Source organism: Ranitomeya imitator, chromosome 3, assembly GCF_032444005.1.
Source record: "Ranitomeya imitator isolate aRanImi1 chromosome 3, aRanImi1.pri, whole genome shotgun sequence".
Lineage (NCBI taxonomy): Eukaryota > Metazoa > Chordata > Amphibia > Anura > Dendrobatidae > Ranitomeya > Ranitomeya imitator.
This window is the reverse complement of record NC_091284.1, coordinates 146,207,655-146,228,124: the sequence shown is the minus strand read 5'-3', so window position 1 is coordinate 146,228,124 and position 20,470 is coordinate 146,207,655. Positions and strand designations below refer to the sequence as shown.

The following is a 20,470-nucleotide window of genomic DNA, read 5'->3' as shown; positions in this document are numbered from 1 at the left end:
GAGTCCATGGTGGCGTAGTGTGTTACTTATGGTAGGCCTTGTTACATTGGTCCTAGCTCTCTGCAGTTCATTCACTAGGTCCCCCCGCGTGGTTCTGGGATTTTTGCTCACCGTTCTTGTGATCATTCTGACCCCACGGGGTGGGATTTTGCGTGGAGCCCCAGATCGAGGGAGATTATCAGTGGTCTTGTATGTCTTCCATTTTCTAATTATTGCTCCCACTGTTGATTTCTTCACTCCAAGCTGGTTGGCTATTGCAGATTCAGTCTTCCCAGCCTGGTGCAGGGCTACAATTTTGTTTCTGGTGTCCTTTGACAGCTCTTTGGTCTTCACCATAGTGGAGTTTGGAGTCAGACTGTTTGAGGGTGTGCACAGGTGTCTTTTTATACTGATAACAAGTTTAAACAGGTGCCATTACTACAGGTAATGAGTGGAGGAAAGAGGAGACTCTTAAAGAAGAAGTTACAGGTCTGTGAGAGCCAGAAATCTTGATTGTTTGTTTCTGACCAAATACTTATTTTCCACCATAATATGCAAAAAAATTATAAAAAAACAGACAATGTGATTTTCTGGATTTTTTTTTCTCAGTTTGTCTCCCATAGTTGAGGTCTACCTATGATGTAAATTACAGACGCCTCTCATCTTTTTAAGTGGTGGAACTTGCACTATTGCTGACTGACTAAATACTTTTTTGCCCCACTGTAACTTGAGACATGCTTCTCCATATGTGGGGTGAATATCAGCCTCAGAGCATGTTTCACAGCTAGAATTCGGCTTCATCAAGAGTTGCATTATGCATCATCATTCATTTTTTTAATATTCTATTTGCATGGAATATTTAAATATTACGTTTTTACATTAATTCAATGGTTTGAACTTCCCTTACGCTTGTTGTAGCGTATATTTGAGGTAGCAGATATCATCAGCTATAAGGTTCTACTGGGTTTTTTTTTGCATGGGTGGTGTCTAACGTTTGTAAGCCAGGTTGATGTTATGGAATATTGTCTTACAATATATGATCCTGACTTATAAAATAATGCGCTATAAGGGAAACATTTCAGTGTTCATATTCTAGAATGGTGTGGAGAAAAGTTGATCTCAGTCCCCAAGTTACTGCATCTAGCATCAATATAACCTACTCAAAGATCTCAAAGGTGTAAGGATGCTGTGAACTGATGGTCTTGCAGGTGTAGTAAGTGGAACAGATATTAATCATGTATTTCCAGTCAATAACCAATTGGGAAAATGATTATGGCAAAAGAAGAGTCTTCAGTAAAGATTATGTGAAGCAGTTAGGAAAATAGCTGACTGTAGGAGCAGCCTTTGAGAGTCCTGGATCGTGATTGACTCCAGGATTCTTGGGCTGGAGTTAATTGTTGTGGAGCTGAGAAGTAGCCGTGAATATCAAAGGCCATTATGTCATTTATCATTTGTTAACTGGACCCAAGTGACAAAGAGATATTGGGGCAAATTCATAAAAGCAGTTTAACTTTCGGGCAATGGAGTCTTAGACTATACATTATTTCTCAAAAAAAGGAATCGCTCCACAAACCATTCATTGGACGTTCATATCAGACTAATACAGTTGATGGTCTGTAAATGTTTTAAAACTGTGACTTCTTTTGGAAATACTTTGATATGCCAAGAAAATTTGCAGTTATTTTGCTTCATGGAAAGTGCCTGAGAGGTAAAAGACCCCCAACCTCAAAAAACTGGTCATGGCAATGGACTTTGCTTTATCCATGTTAAGGGGCTGGAGAAGGAAGGTAAACATCTGCCCAGATTAATAAAAAAGTTGCTGTAGGTATGGCTCCGACAAGAGGCACATGGTCATTATCTTATGCCTACTGAATGACTCTATTACGGATAGATTATAAAAATGATCAATACTTTGGTTCTTATCACCAGGTCCCAGCTGTGTACAGATTAAAGCTGAACTAATCAGCCCTCTGCAAAAGCATAACATTAGTATTATGATAAACCTTTAGGTTAACTCCTATACTAAAACTCAAATATCATAATGAGATGTCACAGGCAGAACGCAGCTCCATCACAATAACATGCTATATATTCATATCTTCGGAAGACATAGTATTAGATAAAGGGAATATACATCGTTTTACAGAAAAATACAAAAAAAAATCTTTTACTCTTTGCAATAATCAATTTATAAACCAAAAAGAAAAAACCCAAACAAAATGTCAGAATAAAAGGATAATAAGATAAATAGGTTAAAATACATTTATTAATAGTGGTATGCAGTACTATAAGGAGAAATTCTGAAACGCGCGTTGGTCTGTGCTCTGCAGTTGAGACCACCGCTATCCAGGAAATTTACCCTATTGTCCAGAGAACTCTGCCTATACAATTATCTGTTCATCCATTTGCATTACAGCGATCATTGCACTACAATTCTCTCTGTTTGCAGCAGTCCTGGGTCCATTGAATTCCCATACTATAATTATCAGTCCATTTATTTACATCACAGCGATCACATTGCATCACATCACATTGCAATATATTTCTTTCTCCTTACAGCAGTCCATTATCACTAATTTCCTCTTTCATCCATTCACAAGATTATTGATTTATTTATTATTTTTTTCATCATTTTTTTCTTTATTTTAGTATATTGCACATTGCACTCGGCACAGGCACTTCCTATAGTGTACAGCACCATGGAATTATTGGTGCTATATAAATAAATAATAATAATAATAATAAATATTGTGTTCAAGTTTTTATTCTTTAGTTTTATACTATTCACAATGGTTGTTTATGAATATGAACATCACTTGATTTTTTTTCTCACTTTGTAGTCTTTTAGCCACTACTGATATTATGACATAAAAGTCCGAGCTGCTGTATGTGGCGGACTATTTCTGTGGATCACATTTTACTTAAAATAAATTGTTGTTTCCATTGGTGTATAACCTTTTTACAATATTTAATCATTATTTTCTCTTTATTACCTGGTGTGGTGGTCTTTTATTTAATACATGTGTGATAATTCTTTTACTATAATAGTTATGCGTCATTATTTGTGCAGGCACTTCTTGTGCTTATTTTGTAATAAAGGTATTTTAACCTATTTATAATTTTGTACTTTTATTCTGACGTTTTGTTTGAGTTTTTTCTTTTTGGTTTTTGATTACTTCTGAATGGTCTGCCATTCTTCCTCATACAGCAGATGTTTCTCACTTATTTCACACTATTTGGTCATATTTTTTATTACTAGTGAATAACACCTACTGTTGTGCCTAGCACGTGTTTTAAAATAATCAATTTATAATGTAATTGAGCCTCAACTTAGTATAGATTATACATCCCAATTTTATTTATTTTCTTTTTTTACCAACTAAATATAGGGTGGGCCATTTATATGGATACACCTAAATAAAATGGGAATGGTTGGTGATATTAACTTCCTGTTTGTGGCACATTAGTGTATGGGAGGGGGAAAACTTTTCAAGATGGGTGGTGACCATGGTGGCCATTTTGAAGTTGGCCATTTTGGATCTAACTTTATTTTTTTTCATTTTGAAAATTTCACAAGAAAAACAATGGTGTGCTTGGTTCTAATGTAACTTTATACTTCATGAATTATTTACAAGTTTATGACCACTTATAAAATATGTTCAAAGTGCTGCCGATTGTTTTGGATTGTCAATGCAACCCTCTTCTCCCACTCTTGACACATTGATAGCAACACCACAGCAGAAATGCTAGCACAGGCTTCCAGTAGCGCCTATTAACTAGTTAAATGCCACTGTCAAACTCTGACAGTGGCATTTTACAAGCGTTCCGGCCATCTGGCTGGAAGGGCTCACACCACTGACCCCATCACGTGATCGGTGCATTAGCATGACAACTAGGGGTCTCCTTGAGACCTCTATGGTTGTTGATGTCGATTGCTATGAGCACCACCCTGTGGTCAGCACTCATAGCAAGGCTATAATTATACTACATAGAGGCGATCTAAGCATCACCTCTATGTAGCAGAGCCGATCAAGTTGTGGCAGGTTCTAGCCTCCCATGGAGGCTATTGAAGCATGCAAAAAGTTAAAAAAAGTTTTAAAAAATATGGGAAAAATAAAAAAATATAAAAGTACAAATCACCCCCCTTTCACCCCATTCAAAATTGAATTGCCAAATCTATTAAAAGGATTAATCTGATTGCTAAATGGTGTAGAATTACATTTTTTTGGTCGCCATGACATTACATTTAAATGCAATAATGGGCGATCAAAAGAACTTATCTGCAGCAAAATGGTATCATTAAAAACAACAGTTCGGTACACAAAAAATAAGCCCTCACCCAACCCTAGATCACGAAAAATAGAGACGTGACGGGTATCGGAAAATTGCTCAATTTTTTTTAGCAAAGTTTGGAATTTTTTTCACCACTTAAATAAAAAAGAACCTAGATATGCTTGGTGTACAAAAACTCCTAATGACCTGGAAAATCATAATGGCAGGTCAGTTTTAGCATTTAGTGAACCTAACAAAAAAGTCAAACAAAAATCAAGTATGAGATTGCACTTTTTTGCAATTTCGCCACACTTGAAATTTGTTTCCCATTTTCTAGTACATGACATGATAAAACCAATGGTGTCGTTCAAAAGTACAACTCGTCCTGCAAAAAATAAGTCCTCACATGGCCATATTGATGGAAGGAGGGGAGCGAAAAACGAAAACGCAAAACTGGATAAAGCTCCGAGGGTCAGGGGGTTATTGAAGTGACAGCTGAGAGTGAGCACCAGCACAACGTTCGCACAAGAGAATTTGAGGCCCAAATGTATGTGTTTGGGGGGTCCAATAGTTGGACACCAGACAATCATGCTTTTATTACTTATATCTAATTGATGGCATTTCATTGTTGGCTGCAAACTGAGCTAGCACCTGCTACTTGTGTAGTCAAGCAAGGATAGTCGTTTGACTTTTTCAGATTAATTTAGATTTCATGGACAGTTTCCCTATTTATTAGTATGTTGGCAAAAGATATAAAATTGAGTTGCTATGCATATATGCAAATGTGTTATGAAGTGTAATGCCATACCTTCTGGAACTTGAAACATAATTGGGCTTGTGAACTAAGGCAGAGTAATGCAAGTGTAAGTGGTGATATATTTTGCTTCTACCCATCTTCTTTTCACACATCCATATTCTTATGGTGTCAATTAACACAATGAAATGAGAGCCAGAGTACTTATACACTTACTACGATAAAGAAAATTGGTTTCTACCTCATGGGGTTATTTGCATTCCACTGGATCAACATTGCAATATAACAGGCTGAACAAAATGAATTTATGTTTTTCTTGCAAACTATGTTATTAAACATTATGGCATTACAATATTTACAGTATGTAAAATACTATGTCTGAAATTTCTCCACCAGTTTCAACTTTCATCCTCTCACTTCCTAAGACTCAATGTGGGTAAAACTCATCATCTGTCCACCATCTCACCTAACTCCCCTACCTGATCTATGAATCACAATAAATTAAATCACACTTTCCCCTGTATCTAAAGTCTGGTGCCTTGGAGTAGCCCTCAACTCTGTCCTCCCAACTGAACATCCAAGCTCTTGCCATTTCCTGCCACGTCTAACTTAAAAATATTTCCAGAATCTGTCTTTTCCTCAACCCTCAATTTACTAAAATGTTACAGCGTACATCTTTCACCTTTACTACTGCAATATGCTCCTTTGTGGCCTACTTGCTCACACTCTTGCATTGCAACAGTATATCTTTAACTTTGCTGCCCAACTAATCTAACTCTCTCATCGCCACTCCTTTTTGCAAATCCCTTCATTGGCTTCCAATTCTCCAATGTATCTTGTTCCAACTACTACTATTGACCTATAAAGCCATCCATAATCTGTCTCCTCCATATATCTTAAAATTAATCTCCCTCTCTAATATCTTCCTACACATAATCTGCAGTCCTCCCAAGACCTCCTTCTCTCTTCCACATTTAAAAATTCCTCACCCAACTTCCACCAAAACATATCCCGAGTATCTCCCATCCTCTGAAATTCGGTGCTCCAACATGTCCGGTTATCCACCGAATTTGGAATTTTCAGGAGGAACTTGCTAAATATTCAAATCGTCTCTTCAGAGAGAAAGAGAACTTGAACTCTAGTGCCACCTATGTCAATCCGCGCAAGGAGAAACGATACTTCTTAGATATCAAGGGGAACTTGAAAACGCATCTCTTCAAGAAAGCTTACAGCCTGCAATAACCTACCTTATCACCACCGGTGCTGCCACAATCTCCCTAACCCACTGTTTCCTTCCCTATAATCTTGTAGAATGTAAGCCCACAAGGGTAGGGCCCTCTGATATCTATACCTGTCTATCATTGTTAGTTTCTTGACTAAATTTGACACTGTCTATATATTTTATATGTAAACCCCTCTCATGAACAGCACCATAGAATCACTGGTGCTCTACAAATAGACAAATAATAATTACTTTGTAGCTCCAATATGCAAGTAACTCATTCTCCTAGTGGTGACATGCATACCAGTGCTTACCTTATGACGCATGCATAAAGACCACTGTCTTCTGATACAGTTGGTCGAAACCAAATGGCATCTTCTTCTTTGCTCATCCTTGTTCCATCAAAAGCAATTGGTTCTTCAAAATCTCCAGGCCCAGTACTTTTATACCACATCAAGCTGAGTCCAGCACTCTGTGCTAATGTGTAGTTTGCCCTAATGTATCCATAAAATAGTGCACACTTTATCCGAACAGGTTCACCAACCAAAACCTGATATTTCTTGTAATCCACTGACCAGTCTGTACATCCATCTGCTGCAAGAAAAAGAGAAACCATTAGGATCTTCATCGAACAATATATTAACTCATCTATAACAATAAACTTGAGCATCTGAAAAACAAATCAAGTAACTACAAGAATGTAGTTTATATTTCTCATTATGCCTTATAGTCTCATTATCTTATGCAAATATTGTCAGTATTTTACCAATTTCTACAATATGCTGGCTGACACATTACTGACGTGTAGAAGGTTATTGCTGAAAGTGATTATACATTTACAGTTTTCAGTGACAATAATTTGCATCATAAGAGTTCAGCGTAAATGAAGTAGAAGTGAAGCAAAGTAGATGTTGCAAATTACGTTTTCAAAACATTCATTTTAACTATAAATATATGAAGGTGAAGAAGAAATCCATGGAAGAGCAGTTCAAATGCAAATTATAAGTCATGCCGTATGTTTAACCCTTTCATGCTCCATAACGTAAATAACTGTCATGGAGCAGGTTAAGATGTGTAGAGCTGGTTTAGGAGCTGATCCCAGTACACACAGGGCAGGCTATGGCTGTATTATACTACTGGCACCTAATTATAATAGATCTACTTCTGTGATTTAATTCATTCAAAGCCACTAACAATCACTGACAGCAGCATAAAAGTATTACCATCCAGTAGGTGCATCTGTTTTGGCGAAGTCCTGATGGGTTGTCACATGAGTTAAGGTATGTGCAGGTGATCAAGACTTGGCAGCGCTTTGGACGCATCGCATGTTCACTGCGTCCAAAGAGCTGCCATATATTGAACGCATGTGAATCTGCATGCGTTCATTGAATAGTGCAGATTCACCAAGTCCAATAGATTGTATGGGTGAAATTTTGCGGAGACACGCATCTCTGCAAGAGAAATAGATATGCTGCGGTTTGGAGAAACGTGCCGCATGTCCATCTCCTTGGGTGAGCCGTGGGTATCTCTGGACACATAGTGGGCATAGGATTTCTTGAAATCTCATCCACTATGCTGCAACATCTGGATGCTGCGGTTTGGATTCTGCAAAAGTACGTGCACAAAATATATGTGCACAAAAAAATCACACAAAAAGAACCATCATAAAGATGTAATGATGGAAAAATAAAAAATAAATGTTTTTTGGAAAATAGATATTTTTTTTCAAAGTTTTTTATTAAGCAGGAAAAAAGTAAGAAAAAAAGATAAAAAGGGAAACAGACTGGAATCTGTCACCCCCTGACTGTATATGACCAATTAATAAATGCATACAGGTAATAGAAATGTTACACTAGTCCTACCTGTATACCTCATATTAATGGTCTTGATGTTGAGAAATGTTATATTCTGTCTTTATGCTAATGATTTCTTCCAGGCTCCGGTGTGTGCAGTAGCTGGAAGAAATCCCTGCCCCCTGTCTTCTTTACGAAGCTATCCCCCTTCCATGCATGTCAGTTATGGCCCCATAAACCTGCACCAGCACCCTGCACTCCTTCAGAAATACATACCTCAACTTCCCGTCTGTGGGCACTGTATTCAGGGATCTTCTGCACAGGCGCCATCGACTTCCGCTCCAGTGACCTTCGGTGTGCAGGCCAATAAGGTGCTCTCCCCACTTCCTCTCTGCATAGTTATTGCTATGTACACATTTTTCCTAGCGATGACTATGCAGAGAGGAAGTGGGGAGAGCATATTATAGGGGTGCACACCAGAGGTCACAGTGACTCACCGTCACCTACGCAGAAGATCCCTGAGTGCAGTGCCCGCAAAAGGGAGGATGAGGTATATGTTTTTGAGGGAGTGCAGGGCACAGGCACAGGAAGATTTTGCGGCCATAACTGACGTGCATGGGAGGGGGGTAGTATTATAATGAGGACAAGGGGCAGGGATTTCTTTCAGGCACCGCATGCTCCTGAGCCTGGACGAAGTCATTACCATAAGGAAAGAAAACATTTCTCAGCAACTAGACTGCTAATTTAAGGCATTTAGGAAGGACAAGTGTAACATTTCTATTACCTGTATGCCCATATTAATATGTCATATACGTCCTAGGGGGTGACAGATTCCCTTGAAGTAGGTTGTACAGCATTAATAGAAAAATAAAGATCTTACATATATTATATACAGTAAAAAACAAAGGTGTCCAGATCTCTTCCAGATATCAGCACTGGTCTTGTCTAAACAGCTTCTCTTCTGCTTTAAAGGGGTATTCCCATCTCCAAGATCCTATCCCAATATGTAGTAGGTGTATTAATATTATTATTATAAAATGGCACCTATTGGAAATGTAGGATAGCTCCCTTGGTTAGCTATGTCGCTTACTAGATGTGCAGGATATTGGAGTAGCTTTGATATCCATGGTTACCACAACTAATGGCTGACTAACTGTAACTATATGAGTGGTCTTAACCATGGATACCTAAGTTATTGCAATGCTCTACATATGGGTAAGTGACAAAGCGAATCAGAAGAACTATACTAAATTTCTAATTGGACGTATTTGCTAACATTAATATTATTAGACCTACTACTTCTTGGGATAGAATCATGGCGATTGAAAAACCTCTTTAAGTTTAGCACAGTTAGAGAGTTTCCTGAATTGGCATGCCATCAGTGCTGTGAGTGCTTGCTCATTTCTTTAGTTAAGCCTTTCCCCTTTTCTGTTCCAGCCCATGGATAAACAATGCTGCTTCTAATCCTTGGTAACCACGTTGTCAAAATGAGGGCATGCTGTGCATAAAGCAATGTAAACTGTGTAAACAAAAAATCAAACACATTCAAAGCTGGGAAAACTAGATGTAAGGAGTTAACTGACATTAATTTTTATTGGTTCAAAGGCTTTTGGATGATGAGTGTAACTACATCCGCTCCATCCGTGGGTCCAAAGATGACTTTCTCGCCTTTGCGATGGTGACATCATGACTATAGCACACATGACAGCTACAGCAAGACAAAAGGTTCTGCGGCTGATGAAATTGGCCATTAATAATTTGGCGCACTATAGGGACATTATTTATTACATGAGTCTTGCTGGGGACACAGGACTCAGAGAAGAGGAGTGACACTGGTTTGGGTTGTAATTATACTTATTTTTATTTTTTTTTGCATAATTTTTGGACCTATCATACAATTTTGTCCAACCCCTTAAATCAAAGAAATTGGGAAAATCTTTAGAAGCTCCACAATTCCTGTAGCTCTCCTACTGACATAAACAGTCACACTAAAAGCCAATTGATCAGTTCAGTCATACGGCATTAAAAAATAGCATTTTACAATGGTGCAGCCGTTCAGCAAGTGATTCCTAACGTTTCTCATTTTCATCCAATTTTTTCTCCAGTCATTTTTTCAAACAACTCATAGACCCTTGTCACTTTTGCTACTCATACATTTTCATGATATGATAGTAGATCTCTGAAACTATTTCCACTTTCTCTCTATAGCGAGAGCTTTGATAAAGCATAACCCATTTCCTTGACCTTGACTTGATGTCAGCAACTGTATCGATCTCACAGTCTCATCCAAATGTATTAGTAGATTACATAACTGTGCGCCCGGTCCATTACCTGCTACTGTTTTCAATATTTATTGCGCCTACATTCCGCATGTTTGTAATATGCACACACATCAACCAGCCAATATCATCCAGTCTGTATTGCATCTTTAAGAGCCGCTATGATTGCAGGCATGAATATAATATTGCTTCTTGATGATGCTCTTGTATTTCTTTACAATTTCAACATCACATTTCTGTGCTTTGCATTACTCTTCAATTTGTTAAAAAACTGATAAAGGAAAAACGTCCACGTGACTTTTTTGTTTTTTAATACATATATTGCTTATCCAGCCAATATAAACCTGCAAATGTTTACGCAAAAGGGAGTATAGTTATACAATAATTGCAGAATGCATTATCACAGAACTGTAGTACTGCTATTGAGCAGAGAGGTGAAGGATGCATAACTCAGTCATGTAACAGAAAAAAAATAAATGTAGCTTCTGTGGACGAAGGGAATTACAATTATCAGTAATTTTATTCAACACTTCAGGTGAAGTCTGCTGTGATATCCTTTAAAAAGGACGTCCTTAAAAACATAAATTTTTAAAAGTATATCAAAATATAAACTGTTACTCCAATATACAATATATTATTAGATAACTAAAAAAATTGTCAAATCTAGTGATACTATTAGCTGAGGCCCTTTAAGAGGGAGACACTAGAGCTGACTGAAGAGTAGACCTCCACTGTCTCACTGTTTGACAGTTGTGCTGCTTCTTACATTGGCGATACAACAAGATGGAGGAAACAGAGAATATGCAGCATATAAACATGGGAGATTCTGCTATCTCGACACACATGGTAGCTGTAATTATTTTTTATACTGAATGAAGTTAGTTAAAAAGAGATATGAGATAGATTCCTGTGTGTTATAGAGCAGTAGAAGGAGAAAAAGGCTAGCGATAAACATCAACTGTAATCATTATTGCTGATTTTCAGATTTAAGATGGATTCCTGTGTGTTATAGAGCAATAGAAGGAGAAAGCTATAAACATCAACTGTAATCATATTGCTGATTTTCAGATTTAAAATGGATTCCTGTGTGTTATAGAGCAGTAGAAGGAGAAAAAGGCTAGCTATAAACATCAATTGTAATCATATTGCAGATTTTCAAAATTAAGATGGATTCCTGTGTGTTATAGAGCAGTAGAAGGAGAAGAAGGCTAGAAAAATCAACTGTAATCCTGTTGCAGATTTTCAGACTTAAGATGGATTCCTGTGTGTTATAGAGCAGTAGAAGGAGATGAAGGCTATAGACATGAACTGTTAGATGGTTGTAGCGTTTCCTTAATGTAATGTTTCTTTTTGCATATGTACAGCCTGAAGTGAAAGTTTTGGACTAACCTTTTATAGGCAGATGATTCCTTCTTTTGTTTGTTGTACACAGGGACATTTTTTTTATTGACATAATGTTTAGGTTCCTATTTGGAGGTGAGTTAATTTTTGCATAATCTGCATTTTGCTGCTTTACTGTTATTTTCTTTAAAAAAAACTGTTGAATCAATTCTCTTATTAATATTCCCTTGTATGGAAAAGTGAGTTGACAAAGTGGCAAAACATGTAAATTCTGCCAGATTGGAGCACAAAGTTTTACTTTGCCAGTTTCTATGCCCCAGAAAAGATAATTTCATCAGATTTTGTGTTCATCCTATTAAAGTGAAAGTAAAACCTGAATCCATGTAATACATTGGGAAATCATCTTAATTGCTATTTATGTTTAGGGAAAGCCTAATTATATCTATTGAAATTTTTCATTTTTCTCTTTCTTAACTGTTGGGTCCTCTTCAATTCATATCCTGTGAAATAAGCCATCTCTTTTTGGAGACAATAAGGACTTTATCTCTCAACTTCCCTTTACTTTTTAAATTTTCAAACTGGTTGTACAAATCTCAGTACAATCACAAAAACTTGGTCTTCAGTGATTGCCAAGAAACTAATGGTGTATTGCCCATCATGTACATTGTAGGCTACAAGCTTATTCTAGTTGGCATAATAGTTCCACATAGCCATGCAATCTATCCACTCATAAAATGCATGGAAGTTTTATAGTCAAGCATGTTGTTAGGGTTGGCAGAACGTACCGAATATATTTATTAAGTAAGATTGGTGCGTTCGCCACCCGGGATCCACCGTGCAGGAAGAACCTGCTGCTAAGTTAATGGCGGCACTATATGGCGGTACAATGTGATTACACACACGGGTTAACTTCACCCTGTGTGATGGAAGCGATCCCTGTTAAGTCACAGGGTCGCAGTACCGCACAGAGAGCGCAAGCAAGGAACCACAGAACTCTATCCCAGGACTAGAGTTAGTGTAGACCTCTTGCGATCGACACCACAATTGGGGTATCAGAGGTAACTATTATGCACAGAAGTGCATGCTGTGCCACACTAGTGGACGCCACTAACCACCCCGACTTGGGAAAGGTAAGCGCTCTAATAGCGCATGGCGCTGCACTGGCGGTCACAGCAGATAGACGCTGCTTCGTGTGTTAAAGCTGTGAGTTCAGCCGGGCGCTGGATTGCAGCCATACACCTTACGCGAACAGTCATACACAAGGGATGGGTTTTTTAAGGAACTACTTGCACTCATCAACACACACACGATAACAATTGTATACTAGCACATGGCCTCGCGGTCATGCAAAGCTTATATAGCTGCAGCACGTTCAGGACCCTTCAAAGAAGGACCAATGGATTTGCAGCATTACCTGAGCATGTGACCCTAGATCTCCATTGAGAGATCTTGCCCTGGGCATGCTCAGTGTGTGCAAAGCAGGACTTAGTCCCAGAAAAGCCTGCTCGCTGCAGATCAGTGCAGGGTACCATAGCAGAGCCTGGAGAGGCAGTAGTAACCCTTTGCACAGTACCAGTCTCAGCGAGACGCTGGGAGCGACGTCTTCGCTGAGCAGGCTCCACTGCGGCCGATGCAGAATGGGAGACTGCAGGAGACACGGATCGAGGTTCCCCCTGTGCAGCAGAGGAAACTCGACTCCTAACACATGTGGCTTGTTCCATTGATTTTTAGTTGAGTTGATGGCTTAGCTGTCCTTGTATTTTTTATAGACTTCAATGCACAGAACCGAGGACTTGTACTTTCACCTCTCCTGCAGTATACAGTTTATGATAATGAGTGACATGAGGCCTGGGTCCCAAAAATGGAGTTGAGTTCATAAAATTGGTTATCAAACGTCTCTTTTAACAGTAATCTGGCTCTTCTCAATACTAGTTAAAACTAATAGTTAAGGCCTTACTCATGCTCTAGAAGTCTCCAGGTGACATCTCCATGTTTCCATGACAATAAGGTTTATATTACAGTAGTGAAATTTTAAGTCAATTTTGGAAGAACTCACTATAATTTAAATTCCATTATTCATTTTGTTTAATATTATACATTTTGTTTTTCATTTATTTTACAACAGTCTATAATGAAATAGATATTTTTTCAATAAACCAAAGTATTTTATTTTCCTTCAACATAGGTCCAACACTATGTTCTTTCTTGGCCAGCTTTTCTACTTCTTGTGTGAAGAATCATGGTTGGCTTGGAAACCATTACTTACTAAAAGCAATTTACTCATATAACAGCTTTAGTGTTATGTACTATACATTACTGGGTTACTGCTTCTCTGCATTTTCCACCACCTATTTTTATTCTGCTCTTATCCAATGCAATTTAGTTTGTGTACTTTGCACTGACTTCTGCACTTTATTGATTTCAATTTCGCTTCCAGACATTGGTTACATTTGAGTATACAAAACATAGCTCTGCATAATAAAAATATAGCAAAATGTAGTCATTCATCTTGTGCTCAAAATACACTCTGCAGAAGAGACACTTTAATGTAAGGAAGCTAAGACATATCCAATTTGTGCACTTTCACTTCCGAAGATGTATTTCAAGTTCCAGATCACCTGCTGATTCATATTCCACAGTAACTATGCTTCAAATCCTATTTTAAAAACTTCTGTATGCATCAGATTGTACCAGGCACAAAAATAAGTCAAATAGCTTCAAAAAGAGCTACTTCTTCTACCAGTATCTACATCAAAGCTCAATTAACAGTGCTTTGGAATTAACAGTTATCATCTGTAGCGCAAAGAAAAGAAATCTAGAAAAAATGTATATAAAATGAATATATAGTTTATGATTGTTTATAATAGACAAATTGTATAGAAACTAGACTTCATGGTGATTACTGGATAAAGGATTAAAATATGAAGCCCAGATACCACATAAAATGATGGCTCTTTTCATCTGATTTTCGTTGACGCTTAAAAATTATACTTGATTTTATTATTCACAAAGAGCCGACAGCATCTTTGCTTATCACAGATCTATCTACAGTATCTATCTATCTATCCATCCCATATCTATCTATCTATATATCTATCTAGCTAGCAGAAAATTTCTAGAATACATTAAAAAAATGTAAACCGGTACGTTCACTTTTAAACATCTCTTGACATGCTGAAGGATTTTTCCAACAGGGATCAGAGAGTCCATGAGAATCAAGAGCCCTATGATCACTAAAATGAAGAAGCCTGGTGATCTGGAAAACTCTGTGCCTCTTCACCCTCTATTAGCTTCACACTGAGTTGTCTATATGTGAAGCTGACTGTCATGGACAGTCATTTATTTCAGTGGAACCACCATATAATAGACTGAAGACTGCAGCAGTCAGAAGCCACATACAAGTCAAAGCTGCACACCCCACTTAAAATATAATTCCATAATTTAATGTCTTGATCCGACTGGTCTCCTGTTACTCACTGGTAAATTTACAAATGACATAAAAACCATGGCTAATAGATTATCAGGAAAGCTATCTATCACTGTGTGAAAGAAATTTGAGACTGCAGTAGCCATCTGACTCAAGTAATACTAGGTGAAAAACAAGGAATTAGGTAGTATTTATTTCTTATTAGTGATTGGCAAACCTGTGGATGTTCCGGTCTGTTGGGTTCAGCCGAACATTTAAAAAAGTTTGGTTCAGGTACCAGAGCGTTGCCCGGACCTCATTCAAATGAATGGGAGGCCCGAACATCTGGAGTTTCTCACGCTTTCATCTGTGTGACAGTGAGATAAACACCAGCTCTAATTGACAGTAAGATCCTGATCAACAGGCAGAGCGCTGCAGTTACCACGCTGTCACACAAATGACAGCATGTGAGCCAGCAACTCTGACCAGCAGTAAAAAGGTTACCGCCAATCACAGACATCTTCCATGGATATTGGCCCTCACCAGCCTAAAATAGCAGCCGCCCCAGAAAAAGTGCATCTATTAGATGCGTCAATTTTGGCACTTAGCTTTGCTCTTCCCACTTGCTCTGGTGTGGTGACGAGTGGGGTAATATTTGTGGGGTTGATGTCAGCTTTGTAATGTCCGCGGATATAAAGCCCAGGGGTTAGTAATGGAAAGGTATCTATAAGACCCCTCCATTACTAACCCCAGAGTGAAAATTAAATAAAGACTCACATAGAAATAAGCACACTGAAAAACTCCTTTTTTTAGAAATAAACACTCTCTACCCTCTTTTACCCATTTTTTAAAGTAAAATTCAAATTAATATTTCCTCACCTGTCCGAAGACAACCCATTTGTCCCATGAAGAGGACAATTCAGTTACATTTGGATTGCATGGCTGAGCAGAGGCATGATGACAGAGGGAACATCAAGCTGAACCTGAGAGCCCAGCTTCAGTGGCCTGTGGTGACATCATTGAAGTTACCGACGGTCACAGGCAGTGGTCCCCAGGCTCAGCTCATTGTCTGCTGGATTCACGGTTGAGTTGCTCTCTTCATGGGATAAATGGATTGTTTTCGGACAGGTGAGGAATATGGTGTATTAATTTTAATTTTACAATAATAAATGGGTAAAAGGGGTGCAAGTATTTATTTCAAATAAAGGAGTTTTACTGTGTGGTCATTTTAAATAAAGGACTTTTTTTCTGTCTGCGTCTTTTTTACTTTTGATTGTGGTGTTCGACTCCTTTACATTACTAACCCCTGGGCTTGATGTCAGCTGACATTGTAAAACAGACCTCACAAATATTACCCTGCTTGCAACTGTGCCAGGGCAAGTGGGAAAATCAGGGAAAAGCACCAGAATTGCTTCTAATAGATGAGCCTTTTCTGGTGCAGCTGCAGGCTGCTATTTTTAGGCTGAGGAGGCAATATCGAAGGCCCCTTACCAGTGTGAGAATATCAGACCCCAGCTGTCTGCTTTAGCTTGGCTGCTTGTCAAAAATGGTGGGACTCCATGCAGTTTTTTTTAATTATTTATTTATTTAGATAGTTTAACCCCTTCAAGACCCAGCCTTTCTTTGACCTTAAAGACCTTGCCGTTTTTTGCAATTCTGACCAGTGTCCCTTTATGAGGTAATAACTCAGGAACGCTTCAACGGATCCTAGCGGTTCTGAGATTGTTTTTTCGTGACATATTGGGCTTCATGTTAGTGGTAAATTTAGGTCAATAAATTCTGCATTTATTTGTGATAAACACGGAAATTTGGCGAAAATTTTGAAAATTTCGCAATTTTCACATTTTGAAATTTTATTCTGTTAAACCAGAGAGATATGTGACACAAAATAGTTAATAAATAACATTTCCCACATGTTTACTTTACATCAGCACAATTTTGGAAACAAAATTTTTTTTTGTTAGGAAGTTATAAGGGTTAAAATTCGACCAGCGATTTGTCATTTTTACAACGAAATTTACAAAACCATTTTTTTTAGGGACCACCTCACATTTGAAGTCAGTTTGAGGGGTCTATATGGCTGAAAATACCCAAAAGTGACACCATTCTAAAAACTGCACCCCTCAAGGTACTCAAAACCACATTCAAGAAGTTTATTAACCCTTCAGGTGCTTCACAGCAGCAGAAGCAACATGGAAGGAAAAAATGAACATTTAACTTTTTAGTCACAAAAATTATCTTTTAGCAACAATTTTTTTATTTTCCCAATGGTAAAAGGAGAAACTGAACCACGAAAGTTGTTGTCCAATTTGTCCTGAGTACGCTGATACCTCATATGTGGGGGTAAACCACTGTTTTGGCGCACGGCAGGGCTTGGAAGGGAAGGAGCGCCATTTGACTTTTTGAATCAAAAATTGGCTCCACTCTTTAGCGGACACCATGTCACGTTTGGAGAGCCCCCGTGTGCCTAAAAATTGGAGCTCCCCCACAAGTGACCCCATTTTGGAAACTAGACGCCCCAAGGAACTTATCTAGATGCATAGTGAGCACTTTGAACCCCCAGGTGCTTCACAAATTGATCCGTAAAAATGAAAAAGTACTTTTTTTTCACAAAAAAATTATTTTAGCCTCAATTTTTTCATTTTCACATGGGCAACAGGATAAAATGGATCCTAAAATGTGTTGGGCAATTTCTCCTGAGTACACCAATACCTCACATGTGGAGGTAAACCACTGTTTGGGCACATGGTAAGGCTCGGAAGGGAAGGAGCGCCATTTGACTTTTTGAATGAAAAATTATTTCCATCGTTAGCGGACACCATGTCGCGTTTGGATAGCTCCTGTGTGCCTAAACATTGGTGCTCCCCCACAAGTGACCCCATTTTGGAAACTAGACCCCCCAAGGAACTAATTTAGATGCCTAGTGAGCACTTTAAACCCTCAGGTGCTTCACAAATTGATCTGTAAAAATGAAAAAGTAATTTTTTTTCACAAAAAAATTCTTTTCGCCTCAATTTTTTCATTTTCACATGGGCAGTAGGATAAAATGGATCATAAAATTTGTTGGGCAATTTCTCCCGAGTACGCCGATACCTCATATGTGGGGGTAAACCACTGTTTGGGCACTCGGCAGGGCTCGGAAGAGAAGGCGCGCCATTTGACTTTTTGAATGGAAAATTAGCTCCAATTGTTAGCGGACACCATGTCGCGTTTGGAGAGCCCCTGTGTGCCTAAACATTGGAGCTCCCGCACAAGTGACCCCATTTTGGAAACTAGACCCCCCAAGGAACTTATCTAGATGCATATTGAGCACTTTAAACCCCCAGGTGCTTCACAGAAGTTTATAACGCAGAGCCATGAAAATAAAAAATAATTTTTCTTTCCTCAAAAATGATTTTTTAGCCTGGAATTTCCTATTTTGCCAAGGATAATAGGAGAAATTGGACCCCAAATATTGTTGTCCAGTTTGTCCTGAGTACGCTGATACCCCATATGTGGGGGTAAACCACTGTTTGGGCGCACGGCAGGGCTCGGAAGGGATGGCACGCCATTTGGCTTTTTAAATGGAAAATTAGCTCCAATCATTAGCGGACACCATGTCACGTTTGGAGAGCCCCTGTGTGCCTAAACATTGGAGATCCCCCAGAAATGACACCATTTTAGAAACTAGACCCCCAAAGGAACTAATCTAGATGTGTGGTGAGGACTTTGAACCCCCAAGTGCTTCACAGAAGTTTATAACGCAGAGCCATGAAAATAAAAAAAAAAATTATTTTCTCAAAAATGATCTTTTAGCCTGCAATTTTTTATTTTCCCAAGGGTAACAGGAGAAATTTGACCCCAAAAGTTGTTGTCCAGTTTCTCCTGAGTACGCTGATACCCCATATGTGGGGGTAAATCACTGTTTGGGCACATGCCGGGGCTCGGAAGTGAAGTAGTGACGTTTTGAAATGCAGACTTTGATGGAATGCTCTGTGGGCGTCACGTTGCGTTTGCAGAGCCCCTGATGTGGCTTAACAGTAGAAACCCCCCACAAGTGACCCCATTTTGGAAACTAGACCCCCAAAGGAACTTATCTAGATGTGTGGTGAGCACTTTGAACCCCCAAGTGCTTCATAGAAGTTTATAATGCAGAGCCGTGAAAATAATAAATACGTTTTCTTTCCTCAAAAATAATTATTTAGCCCAGAATTTTTTAATTTTCCCAAGGGTAACAGGAGAAATTTGACCCCAATATTTGTTGTCCAGTTTCTCCTGAGTACGTTGATACCCCATATGTGGGGGTAAACTACTGTTTGGGCACATGCCGGGGCTTGGAATTGAAGTAGTGACGTTTTGAAATGCAGACTTTGATGGAATGCTCTGCGGGCGTCACGTTGCGTTTGCAGAGCCCCTGATGTGCCTAAACAGTAGAAACCCCCCACAAGTGACCCCATTTTGGAAACTAGACCCTGAAAGGAACTTATCTAGATGTGTGGTGAGCACTTTGAACCCCAAAGTGCTTCATAGAAGTTTATAATGCAGAGCCGTGAAAATAATAAATACGTTTTCTTTCCTCAAAAATAATTATTTAGCCCAGAATTTTTTATTTTCCCAAGGGTTACAGGAGAAATTGGACCCCAAAAGTTGTTGTCCAGTTTCTCCTGAGTACGCTGATACCCCATATGTGGGGGTAAACCACTGTTTGGGCACACGTCGGGGCTCAGAAGGGAAGTAGTGACTTTTGAAATGCAGACTTTGATGGAATGCTCTGTGGGCGTCACGTTGCGTTTGCAGAGCCCCTGGTGTGCCTAAACAGTAGAAACCCCCCACAAGTGACCCCATTTTAGAAACTAGACCCCCCCAAGGAACTTATCTAGATATGTGGTGAGCACTTTGAACCCCCAAGTGCTTCACAGACGTTTACAACGCAGAGCCGTGAAAATAAAAAATCATTTTTCTTTCCTCAAAAATTATGTTTTAGCAAGCATTTTTTTAGATTCACAAGGGTAACAGGAGAAATTGGACCCCAGTAATTGTTGCGCAGTTTGTCCTGAGTATGCTGGTACCCCATATGTGGGGGTAAACCACTGTTTGGGCACACGTCAGGGCTCGGAAGTGAGGGAGCACCATTTGACTTTTTGAATACGAGATTGGCTGGAATCAATGGTGGCGCCATGTTGCGTTTGGAGACCCCTGATGTGCCTAAACAGTGGTAACCCCTCAATTCTAACTCCAACACTAACCCCAACACACCCCTAACCCTAATCCCAACTGTAGCCATAATCCTAATCACAACCCTAACCCCAACACACCCCTAACCACAACACTAACCCCAACACACCCCTAACCCTAACCACAACCCTAATTCCAACCCTAACCCTAAGGCTATGTGCCCACGTTGCGGATTCGTGTGAGATATTTCCGCACCATTTTTGAAAAATC

General features: G+C 38.9%; 1 protein-coding gene across 1 annotated transcript in view; it reads right to left on the bottom strand.

The window, feature by feature from the left end:
- IL1RAPL1 (interleukin 1 receptor accessory protein like 1) overlaps positions 1–20,470 on the bottom strand; it is a 2,437,811-nt gene that overhangs the window by 1,236,273 nt on the left and 1,181,068 nt on the right. The window contains exon 3 of the mRNA XM_069761543.1: positions 6,542–6,821. Coding sequence (XP_069617644.1) covers positions 6,542–6,821 — 280 coding nt within the window. The remainder of the gene's footprint in view (positions 1–6,541; positions 6,822–20,470) is intronic.